The sequence below is a fragment of the Leptinotarsa decemlineata genome, unplaced genomic scaffold (genome assembly GCF_025532065.1).
Source record: "Leptinotarsa decemlineata unplaced genomic scaffold, Ldec_3_MD MMD2_tig00000505_RagTag_RagTag, whole genome shotgun sequence".
NCBI classification, from domain to species: domain Eukaryota; kingdom Metazoa; phylum Arthropoda; class Insecta; order Coleoptera; family Chrysomelidae; genus Leptinotarsa; species Leptinotarsa decemlineata.
This window is the reverse complement of record NW_027412549.1, coordinates 12647471-12660021: the sequence shown is the minus strand read 5'-3', so window position 1 is coordinate 12660021 and position 12551 is coordinate 12647471. Positions and strand designations below refer to the sequence as shown.

Sequence of the window (12551 nt, the reverse complement as noted above, 5' to 3'; positions counted from 1 at the left end):
GATATATCAAAATAAAAGCGCACACCCTGAAAGCCTACGTATCGTCTTGCCATTTATAAACTATGGATTTCGAAAACAAAGAATTGTTTTATGATACATGCAAAATGAGGATGAGATGACTCTGCATGATTAATAATGCGAGGACAAATACAACTTGGCTGATTCAAATTGGTGCAACACTCCAAATCACCAGCAGGCGTATTCGAGGAATTATTTCAAATTCATTATTCTGTTTATGTCATGATCAACTCGTTTGTGGCAGGTAAGTTGATTCATTTTTTGTGACCTGAATTGAAGTTCACAATTATGGAAAACCCCAAACAATACGAACGTATTTTTGCGGAATATTTTTTCCATGTAATACCTATCTAGGTAGAGTCTTTGATGATCACACGGCATCGAAACAAGTAATATTCTCTGCAAATGAAGCATAACAGAGGTAAACAAAAACACTGTTCACTAATTTGCGAAGAAATTGTATTTAAAAATTCTGTAGTTTCAATTCACTGATCATTGAAAAAGAGTAAAAAAGCATATAAGTTGTTGAACTTTTTTTTTTCATTTTGCTTATCTACCATACATATAACCTATATGTACAATGTAGCATGTTTATACATATATGCAGGGTTTTTCACGACGAGCGTTCGTGGAGAACGATTTAAAATGAAAACTTGAAATTTTGTGGTAGTGGGTTTCACAAAATGGCCTTCTCAACTGAAATATATTCAACTGCCGTTCTCTATCCGTTATACCGGAAGTTGAGGGCAACTTCCTTATTTCAAATGGAACACCCTGTATTTTATTACATTGTTGAATTTCTCAGCACATTTAAGGCCCATTTTGTATACCTATACCCAAATTTGTTAGTTTTCGAGATATTAATTTTTTTCTGAAAAATTTGACAGTTACAGCACCACTCTGAAAAAATCATAACTCATAGAGAGTAACAGTTGAAAATGTGAAATTTCACAGAATCACACCTTAAGCATCAAGTCATGAATAGGTCCATCGAAATTTCGAAAATAATTTACAGGGTGGTCGAAATTTTCACTAAAACATAACATCGAGAAAACTGATGAAACACGATTTTTTTCAAATGGAAACCATACACTATTCTATTATTTTTGGATACTACGAAAAAAAAGATATCAAATTCATGAAGAATCTCCTATACCTAAAATACACCCCTGGCAAGATATATCCAATTTTGGGAAATATTTGAAATGTAAATTATTCGAAGCAATATCAAACAAAGAAAGCTTTGAAAACAAATGAACTAATATTAACTCTGTCGTTGGTAAAAGGGAATTCAACATGAAAATGGATAGATTGAAATAAAATACTATCAGAGAGATGAATTATATCTTTGGTTATTGATATCGAATGCAGTAGTTCTATTTTGTTTATATTTTTTAAGGTTAGATTTTACTTTAATTTTAGAATTCAACTTAATGTCTTTGAATTCAAATAATATTGTGGTTGATTTCAACAGATGTTCAAAGACATTGTCGTTTTGTTCTATGTTTTTTGCATACCACTATTTGTAGCTTTCTGTATGGAGTCAAGAATCAAATTATTGAAAGCTCTCAGAACCCTTCGTTTCATGTTTTCTTTACCACTCACAGGAACCGCAAAAACATTTTCTTTGATATATTCCCAGATGAAGAAGTCCAGTGGCGTCAGGTCTGGAGAGCGGCGAGGAAATTTAAATGGCCCATTGTACCAAAGCCACTGATCTTCGAACATCCCATTCAACACCCGGCAACGGTATCAGTACTATGTGCAGGGGCTCCATCCATCTGATACCATAACTTGAAACGTTATTGTTCAGAAACATGCCTTATGGATTCACCAACTACATTCCTAATTATATGCGAATATCTATCGCTATACAAATTCTCTTCATAAAGATATGAACATAAAATTCGGTCTTCCTTTATAGCGCAAAAAACATTAAAACTCAATGAATCCTGGAAGTTGCGCTGGCGAACGAGCTTTGGATTTTCTGCTGCCCAAAAATTACTATTATGGCGGTTGTACAAACCATTCTTGTCAAATTTGCCTTCATCTATCCATATCATGTTCTTCATGAACTCATGTTCCTCCTGTATCTTGATAAGAAGCCATTCGCAGAATTCCACTCGTGCAGGTAAGTCGTGAGGTTTCAGATTTTGAACCTGGTGATATTTAAAGGAACGCCACTTATGTTTGATTAAAATCCGGTTTATTGACGAACATGAAATTCTAAGTGACTTTTCTGCGTCTTTCAACGAATTTTCTGGATAGGCTGTGAAGTAGGCCAAAACTACAATTTTGATGTCCTGATTGTTTAAGAGAGTTTTTTTTTGTTGATGGCAGACGAAAAAGATCCGAAATCACGGCAGTTTTCTAAGAAGTCTTCTCAGAATATTTTTATTGGGTCTGTGTAGATTTAGAAATCTTTCTGCAAAAACACGACAAGTTCTGTCCATTATCTTATTGCATTCACCATAAATTATTATTAAATTCAGGAAATCTTCATTAGAATACCCCAAACGAGACGTTTTGCACATAAATAGAAAACTAAGAAATTCACATCGATTATATCGCATGAAATTTTGACATATTTGTTGTAAATTATTTGTTTTCAAAGCTTTCTTGGTTTGGTATTGCTTCAAATGATTTACATTTCAAATATTTCGCAAAATTGGATATATTTTGCCAGGGGTGTATTTTAGGTATAGGACATTCTTCATGAATTTAATATCTTTTTTTCGTAGTATACACAAATAATGGAATAGTGTATGGTTTCCATTTGAAAAAATCGTGTTTCATCAGTTTTATTGATGTTATGTTTTAGGTGGAAATTTGGACCACCCTGTAAATTATTTTCGAAAATTCGATGGACCTGTTCATGACTTGATGCTCTAGGTGTGATTCTGTGAAATTTCACATATTCAACTGTTACTTTTTATGAGTTATGATTTTTTCAGAGTGGTGCTGTAACTGTCAAATTTTTCCGAAAATAATTAATATCTCGAAAACTAACAAATTTGGGTATAGGCATTGTTATACAAAATGGGCCTGAAATGTGCGAAGAAATTCAAAAAATGTTCCATTCTAAATACCGGAAGTTGAAAATATTTCAGTTGAGAAGGCCATTTTCTAAACCCACTACCACAAAATTTCACGTTTTTCTTTTGAATCGTTCTCCATATATTCCTAACGAACGCTCGTCGTGAAAGACCCTGTATATTTTTCAACCGATTACAATTTTTCTTTTCATTAGGTAAACATTCAAGAAGTCTACTAAAACACCAAACTATGAATTAATTCTCAATGTCATAAATCGAAAAAAATATTAGCATTTTTTCATCTCACCACACTATCACTGGATTCACATAGTTACAAGTTATATGGGAATGAGATTTGAACAATATATCATTCAATTATCCCACCAACTCAATTTCAGAACTTTCTGACCAGTCCACTGGATTCAGTAGGTTTTGATGTGACCTGTCCAGAATTTCATGAAACCTGTTCAATAAAAAAGTTTTAAGAAAAAGTAAAGAAAATTTGAGAAATTCAAACTTTCTTTATGTACACATTTTTTAATGATGAACAGATTTCGAAATCTAGCTACAGTGGTGTAACTACATTAAAAAAACCCCTACAATTTTTTTTATTACTAATATTAAACAATAATAAAAGTTTGCTCTAAAAAAACTCGTTTTAGATGTGTCACATTCATTCTATGAGAACATGGAACAAGATAAGTGGTGACATATATATTTAGATGTACTTCCCTTTCACATATAGAGGGTTTGAAGCGTAAGCTAGGAATCTACTAGACCAGCTTCATAGTAGTCGTACATTACGTAACGAAAAGTACCCATATAGGTTATAAAGTAATAGATTCCTTGTTAATTTTCAACTTGCACAAGTTTGGACCCCTGATGGTAACGTAAACTGTTAAAGAGGAGATTGGTACTTATTTCTGAAGGGAAACTTCTGTTTTCAAATAGAGAGAAATAGCTTGTGTCTTGCTTGTAACTAATAATAATCACCTTTGATAAAATTCAATCAAACGAAATTATGCCAACAACCATCAGTTTTAATTTAAAATAGATAAGTAACTATCTACCTACCGACAACACGAAAGAAAAATGAGACCTTAACCTTCTGAGTGATTCACACAAACATTGGCACACATCACTAGGCTTATCATACGCCCGGGATCAGCCCGGAGAGTCCGGGATTCAACCATTTGTCCGGGAAAGATTCCGGGATTGACAAAAGTCAGGGATTTTTTATGTGGAGTTGGGGAAATGGAGAAATTTGACTTTGCGTTGTCTAGCCGTTGGCAATAGTGACGCTGCTATTTTTACACCGTTTTACAATTGGTAAGGCATCTGGAAGAGAGAAAAACACAGAAATTTGTTCCTTTTGCTGCTAAACAATTTTTAACCCCACTTAAAACAGAGGGTGAAGTCGAAGAAGAAGTGTTTTATGAGAGTATAACAGGATTTTATGACGCTGGTATAAACTACTTAAATCTGTGGGGATCGAGTTTTGATGGAGCGGACAAATTTTCATGGTTGTAATTGGAAACAGTAGACGTTACCTAGGCAGAGTTAGAAGAGAGTGGACTGATTGTCAACAAAATAGTACCCAACTCAGTTGACATGGATCAGTTGTTTGATGAGAAAAAATGTTGCTGTGATGTAATTGGTGAACTGGTACCAAAGTGGAAAGCCCTGTCTGAAGAAAAAAGACCCACGACGACACAAGAGAAATGGAAAGAAGTATTTGAGTCTATGTCAATATGCAACATCCACTTCAAGAATATTTTCAAATTGGTGGAATTTGGGATGGGCTTGTCAGGCACATCAGCACCAGTGGAGAGGGTATTTTCAATAATGGGCAACGTATGGAGTGCAGAAAAAGGACGCATGTCAATTTCAGTGGTAAGGGAACTCCTTAATATAAAAATAAATTCGAAGTTGTCTTGCGTGGACTTTTATGAATAAATCATGAATGATAATATGTTCCTAAATGAGGTTCTGTCATCAGAAAAATATCAACCTCGTCAAACTGAAGCCGAAGGCCAACAATCAGAAGATCAGCAGGATCCAGTAGATTAGATAAATTGACTTTACTTTAGTTATATCATTAAATAACTAATACAAATACTTAGAATAGACAGTTAATGAATAATTAAAGGTTGAATTTGCAACTGAGATGTTGTTTTTTATTTAATATACAATTATTATTTTTCCCCTATATGTACTTACAAATGACTGGGATTGTCCGGAATTGGCTTCCAGCAATTAAAAAAGAAGTCCTGGATTGGTGGTCCGAAATTATAGTAAGCCTACACATCACACATGATGAATATATTCAGAAATGGAGAAATATTCAAATCTCCAAAAAATGGAGTTTAAAATCTGAAAAGTCGAAATTTATATTTCTTCATTAGGTTCTTTGATTTGTAAAGTCTTGCCAAGATAACATAGTATAGTACCTATCGATAAGAAAATTGAATACGGGGCGTTCCAAAGAAAATTTGACTCCCCCTGTAAGTCAGAAACGGACGTGTTATCGAATATTTCAAAAAACATATCAGTTTTTATTTCTAGGGGAACTAATTCTGATATGGAAACCATACCCGAAACTTCACCCCCCTGCGGTCAGCAACCACCCTCCCAATTTTTTTCAATGACCTGGATGGTTGAGTTATACATCATTTGAAAGGTCTTTCGTCCCTCTATTACTTCTGTATTTTTTTGAAATTGCTTCATTCGTTATTGAGAAATTAACTATTGAACGTTTTATTTAAGAAAACACAGAAAATTCGCCGTAGCTCATTATATTGAGCAAATCAACAAAAGTAATAAAAATGGCAACACAATCAACGGATAAAGTATTCAAAATGACGTCCATCTAGTTTCATTCAATAATACAGTCTACTTTCGAAAGCGTTTCGAAAGCGAAAGCATTAGTAACTTATCTATTTGATAATGTTGATAATGTTTCGGAGGCTCAATTCTGCCCGAATCCTCCACAAAAAAATCTTTCAATGGATATATCAAAGGAGTTTTTGAAGTATATAAATATAATCAGGTTCGATAAAAAATTCTTATTATCTATATTGAACGAAAGCCATTTTCTACTAGAAGAAATCCGAGTTTTGTAAAAATTGGACAATCTATCCTCAAAGATTTTTTAGACATTCTAAAAGGTATTTCATGTTTCAGTTTCTTCAATCGAATGGTCTATTTATATACCTAAATGGGTTTACATAAAGTTCAAAGTCGAGTTTTTCAGTAATCAGCTGTCATCTCCAAATGAACAACTCTCAAAAAACTTTTGTGCGATTAGCGATGTCTTACGTGCGATTGGATTGTAAACTAATATTTGATTCTAAATTACTGCATGAAATATTTCATATACATTTTTCCACTCTTTCTTCATAAAAATTCGAAATTTTTGTTTTATTCTTTTCACACCTAGATGAATACCGAATGTTAGTTCCATCGAAGTCAGATGATTAGTGCAACCAACATGCATCAACAAATGAAAAAAAAATCATGAAATCATTTGTCGATGACATTGGAGACTCCTCCCCTCCTTTAGGCGCTTATAAGAGGTCGATGGTCCTCCTGTAGTGGAGTTCTTTCTTATCTGTAGTGCACTAGACAGGGCGACATCAGAGTGTGTATACTTTACCGGTGAGTGAATTTGTCTTCGGTGCGAGTTGAATGTTTTATCACATAACGGGTTTTTCATTCGATTCGGTTATTTTTTGGTGGATGTAACGATCAGTTGATTTATTTGATTGCGATTTTATTTTTATTACCGACTAAATACCTACTGTCAGTCTCCTGAAATATTTTACTGCCTGGTTGGAATACCACATTGTTTTTACGGATTGAATTAATAATAGAGCTGGGTTGCAAATATAAATCAAAATTTAACGTTTTGAAAGCTCCCCGGTAACTTATAAAATTGAATTCCAATTATACTCCAATCATCAATGAGTATCTGATTATGTTTTTTAATATGCTTCATTGAAGAGTCTATTTCCAACAAAACGTATGAATATTTTCATAGATAGGTTTCATCTGTCTTTTATCAGGTATTAGGGACCCGACCCGGCACCGCACGGGTGCAATGCTGATACTGAATATACATATAAACACGCGAGATCGCTGCTAATCATAAGGTGATATAGAGCAAAGCGCAGCCTTCAAAGTGCCTCCGGCCCCCCGGCCGGTACCGCTGCAACCGCTATGTCCCTGCATCTTCAATATGTTATATCTTCGAAATTATTGATTTAAATTAGGTGCTGTAGGGGGCCATATTGATTTATATTAAATGCACAATATATTTAAAGTACTTAATTGGATGAGGATTAATGCTGTATTGCTTGTGGGTTATCCCTAAGAGATAGACATATACCATCGCGGACTTTTTTGTGAGCCTTAAGGCAATGTAAGCGTAAGCGTAGCGTGTTTATTTAGGACATCACATTAGAAACCTTTAAAATCATCAGTGTTTTTCTACTATATTATGCATGGTATATACATATAAACTTTCGTCTTGGATTACTCTATTTGAATAAAACGCATCAGAATCCGTTGCTTAGTTAGCTTTGAACATCTGAACATACATAGGGATAGACAGCAGGAAGCGACTTTGTTTTATACTATATAGTGATATAGCAATGTGAAAATTTGTGAATATATAGATCAAAACGTACCTACTTTATAAAATATTGATATTATCACAAAAAAATTGAAGAGTGCAGAAAAGTATTACAAAATAACTTGAATTGTGCATCGAATTTTTAAACTTTTCTAATTCCTTTTACATCTGCCGAGAAGGTTTGAAAAAAGTTAAACAATAAACTGCAAGGTATAGTTGATTTTTCTGTTGTGAGAACGAGAGTAGATTCTGATCTCCAAAATATAATTATTGAATTTCTCTATTGCCAATGTTCCTTTCAAATGGAGGACAAAATATAACAAACGATACCTGCCTGTGATTAATTTTTCAGTAAAATCATAAGTTTCCATTTTTTCAAATTAATTATTATATTCATTCAGCCCAAAGACACCTAATTTTCGAATGCACGAAAAACCAGAAATGAAACTCTCTATTTTTTTACCACTTGTATTTGTAACTAACTGCAGTTTCGTCCTATACGTTTTCAGGAATTATATTCCACATAAACTCAGTTCTTCAGGTGAAAGTGAAGTTCGAGGTGTACTCAGTTGAACCTCAAAACGATGAGCAGCCACAGTTCGTGGATTATTTCTGACATGTACCGCTTTTGGTGAAATCAAATATGCCAAGTCACTTGAACACCTCCCGTGAAAGTATATTTAGAAGAATCTAAGGTGTGTACAGTTTTCTCGTTCGGAACAGTGTTCCAAGCTTTTGAGAAGCAGCCTTTGCAATTCCAGCAACATGATTGTGCCAAGACATATTGGTGCCCATTTTAACCCCCAACGAACTTATCGAAACAGAAAGCGGAATTGTCTGACCTGACATTATTATATCCGGTTTGGAGACATCCATTATCTTGGAGAAAACCGATGCCTGGCTTTTTGTGGCATTGAATTGAACCTGGTTACTTTCACTTCAATTCGAAATCACTTCTAGATCCTCATTAAGATATGCAACCTCCTGCTGCCGGTGAAGATGTGCCTCCGTAGCCGATAACCTCGAATCCAAATGAAATGTCGAGACAAGTGTGCTGTCGTCATCAAAGCAATATATTGGATTCTTGTTTTTTTTCCAATAAGTCGTTGATATGCAATAAAAAGAGGGTTGGAGACAATATGGATCCCTAGGAATCACCAGCGTTGATGGTGAAAGTATTCGAGAGATATGAGAGAAATGATCCGACAAGCCATTGCATAGAAGTTTGGTCAGCAAACCCTCATTCCACACACGGTAAAAGGCATTAGAAATATCAAGCGCAACAGCTCTTGATTCTCCATGCAGAAAAGTATAAAATTATAAGAATCATTACTGTGTGCTTTTCAATTCTTTACTTAAAAATTCAGAATATCAAGGTGGTATAAGTGAAAAAAAAATGTTTCAATTTTTTCCCTAGGTTTTTAAATATCTCGCATTCCTCTATTATCAACAATTTCTCCAACGCAACAAAGATCGATATCTTCAAAAGAAAAATTTGGGATCCCCTGGTCTTTTAAAGAAAAATTTCCCCACAATTATTTCGGGTTATTTGAAAGAAGAATTTTTGGATATAGAGGTTGCTGAAAATCTTTGTGTAAACATTAATTATATTGTTTCATCTGTGGTTATTGAACAATATATTTGCCAACATGACAACTTATACATTTTCACTAGTCGGTGGAACTTATAAACATATTCAATGATAATGGGTGCGATTAAATTTTTCCACAGAACCAAAACATTTCCACAATATCCCTATAATAACATTTTGAAAAACAGTATTTCTGATCTGTTGAGATGTTTCTTTTCCGTAACGTATTATTGTTGATTTATTCAATTTACGAAGCTTTGAACTATAACGGAATTTACTATTTTGGCAAGGTGGTCAATAACCACACAGGCCAGGCCCATTCAATAGTTATAAATATTCATTAATTTATATGGTATGAGTAAAGATTCCTGGTGACATTTTTTCCAAATTTCATGTAGTTAACTCAACTTATTTACAACACTCACAGTGATACCTTCAACAGACAGATTTAGGTTAAAATAATTACATATACTAATAGTTCTAGTATTTACGAACTAAGTTGCGAAAACTGTGATGAACTGTGATGAATATTTTCGACAAACTGAACAAGCCATAATAAATTAATTGAAAGAGTATGTGACAAGTGATATATGTATACGAACTAAGAAAATGAATATTTCGAATTGAAATTTCAAACATTCACTTCTCCCTACAAAGATGATCAGAAAATGTCTGCTGAACTGAAAAACAGTTACTTGAAATTGTGAAAGTGATTTGAATTTTCACACTGTACTTGCACGTTCACTTCATGAAACAAATGCAAATCTGGGGTAATCATCATGTAATCAACGCAACTTTCGTCCGATTATACGGAACAGATAAAAGTGTCATTAGGCGATAAATCAGGTGAATACCTGCAGTTAGACATCGACTCTATTTTTTTTAATTATTCATGTCTACACGTGCTTTGCGTGAGCTAACATTACCATGATGAGGCATTTCGCAACCGAAATTTGGATCACTTCGAACGATCCGAACTCTTGATTACTGGGTTAGATTCAAGCAAAGGTATTCAAATTTCATACAGGTATATATACTTCCTGCTTCAACGATTCAATGATTATACATTTTTCTGATTTTTAAATGTATCTGCATTCAAAATGAACTTTTACCAATAAGTGGAAAATACATATGCTAAAGAATCCTACATTTTGCTGCATTTCTTATTTAATATTTAAATAAACAAGGACAAAGTGAGTTCACACTTTGCAACATTGTTACGCTTACCTGAAGTTAATTTTGTGACTGCTTTTTCATTTCCACTGCAGCACAAGTGAAATTTTCGGGTTGAATCTGTGAATACTGTCAGTAAGACTGCGGTGTTGCCAGAGATATCAAATATTTTTTTTTTACAAATTGACTGGCTGTAAATCAAATTATCTGAAAGAACAATCCGTTCAACCTACAGTGTAGGTCAAATGACCTACACTGTAGGTTAATGGACTGACACCTATCAGAAAATAACTACTCACCTGGCATATGCAGGAATAACTTCAGTGAAGAATCCTGCACTGACACCTGTCGGATATAATCCAACGCCCTTCGTGGTATTGGCCAAGTAATTTGAGACTGGCCTGAATGAATTGTTCTTTTACATAATTTGATTTACAATCCGTTTCCAAGTATGCCCACTCAATTTGTGAAGTTACTCCTTTACAGGCAGATGAGTCGATGACAAACATGTTGTTTGTGCTTCAGCCTAATTAAAGGAACGATACTCTGAAAGAATTCGATTTTTAATAATCATGAATCATCGACTTAATGTTGATGATCGACACTATTTTTCACTGACAAGTGACCAAACAGCCCGATACCGGTCTGCAAGTGCGTTCCAATAATTTAAAATCGATTGCGGCAATTGTATAACCAACAGCATATGCAGGAATAACTTTAGTGAAGAATCCTGCACTGACACCTGACAGATATAATGCAATGCCCTTCGTGGTATTAGCCAGGGGAGTAATTAATTTCTGATAGGTGTCAGTCCATTAACCTACAGTGTAGGTAATTTGAGACTGGCCTGAACGAATAGTTCTTTTAGATGATTTGATTTCACATGTATGCTGTTATGAACCTGCTGCTTGGAACGTCAGCGAGATTCGAGTCTGACCTCGTTTTCGTTTGAAATTAGCAACTGGAGCTTTGACTACCAGTTTATCTGATTCTGTTTAGTTCCATGGTGCAAGAACTACGCCATGGTGGAGAGTTTCTCCCCTACTTTGCATTGTCATCGTCTTTCGGTTAGAAAAGAATCGGTTGATTTCACCATTGTTTCTGCTTTCCGGTCTGAATCTAAACTGTTCGTCCAATATGGTCCTCGAATATTTTCAGGATGACGCCCACCGTCAACTTGCTCATCGCTGGAACTAAACTTATCGGCCGCTGATTGACGGATTTCGTGGGGTTCTTGTTAGGTTTATAGGAATCATGATGATCGTGGATTCCTTGAAGGAATACAGAAAGTGTTGCAGTCGGAATAGGGCGTTGATGATATTCATCGACTCTATTCTCGTCGTGACTAGGGTTTTTGTGTCCAGTTGGAGATTTTCTCTGGATCTGGCGTTTCCCGGGTAGCGAAACCTCTGACAATATTTCTGACTTCATCCGAAAGTGTTTCTGACTTCCTACAAAGATGTGGCGTTTTGGGGTTGTGCGTTGTCCTTTCTATCGTCTGATTCTGTGCACCGTCCCCAAAGTAAAGGATACATCATTCTCTCTATATTGTTTTTCGAAAATTTCGGTAAATGCTTAGGCTTTCTTCTGAAGACGATATCCTGCTCTCCGTGTATATGATTTCCAGCGGCCCTTCCTAAGAAATTTCTACATTTTCCATGCAAATTGGTCTTCGGTGTTGAGTTCTACTAATTGGGTTGTCTGCATACACTGTGCATACATCTCTTATTCATTGGAGCAAATCTCTGTTTAAAAATCTGTTTAAAATCTGTGTCCGTTGATATCTTATCTTCAGGTATCTTCTGATCCTGATGAGCTCCATTACTTCTGATATTATCTGATCTTTTTGAGTGAAGAGCGAGTTTGGAACGTCCCGTGCCTTCACTCCTTGGATTGGTGATTCATTTGTTGTATCCTCCACGTCGGCCTTTGTTTCGATGCGTGAGCGAACCTTATTACATCGTGTACGATTGCTGGAATTTACTCCAGTTGATAATCCTCTTGGTTGGGTTCTCTGGTTTAACGTCACCTTCCCTACTGTGAAATGGATGTGGTTGTGGTTCGACGACATTTCGTCAAACGTTTTTATCTCTGAAGTAAC

The 12551-nt window shown here is 35.0% G+C and overlaps 2 protein-coding genes across 2 annotated transcripts in view; both read left to right on the top strand.

The window, feature by feature from the left end:
* Window positions 1-4434: 4434 nt before the first annotated feature.
* Window positions 4435-5178, top strand: LOC141481906 (uncharacterized). Its single transcript, XM_074174249.1, has 2 exons — window positions 4435-4946; window positions 5053-5178. Exons 1-2 carry the CDS (start codon window positions 4665-4667, stop codon window positions 5116-5118), a joined length of 348 nt encoding a protein of 115 aa, XP_074030350.1. The 5' UTR covers window positions 4435-4664; the 3' UTR covers window positions 5119-5178.
* Window positions 5179-6606: 1428 nt separating this feature from the next.
* LOC111504876 (uncharacterized) overlaps window positions 6607-12551 on the top strand; it is a 39438-nt gene continuing 33493 nt past the window's right edge. The window contains exon 1 of the mRNA XM_023159588.2: window positions 6607-6710. The gene's annotated coding sequence lies outside the window, so the exon portion shown is untranslated. The remainder of the gene's footprint in view (window positions 6711-12551) is intronic.

Excerpts from the sequence above, each read along its gene's own strand:
- LOC141481906 (XM_074174249.1), top strand. The coding sequence starts at position 4,665 with ATGGATCAGTTGTTTGATGAGAAAAAATGTTGCTGTGATGTAATTGGT. Across the intron at positions 4,947-5,052 it reads GACGCATGTCAATTTCAGTG|AAAAATATCAACCTCGTCAA; the intron begins GTAAGGGAACTC and ends TTCTGTCATCAG.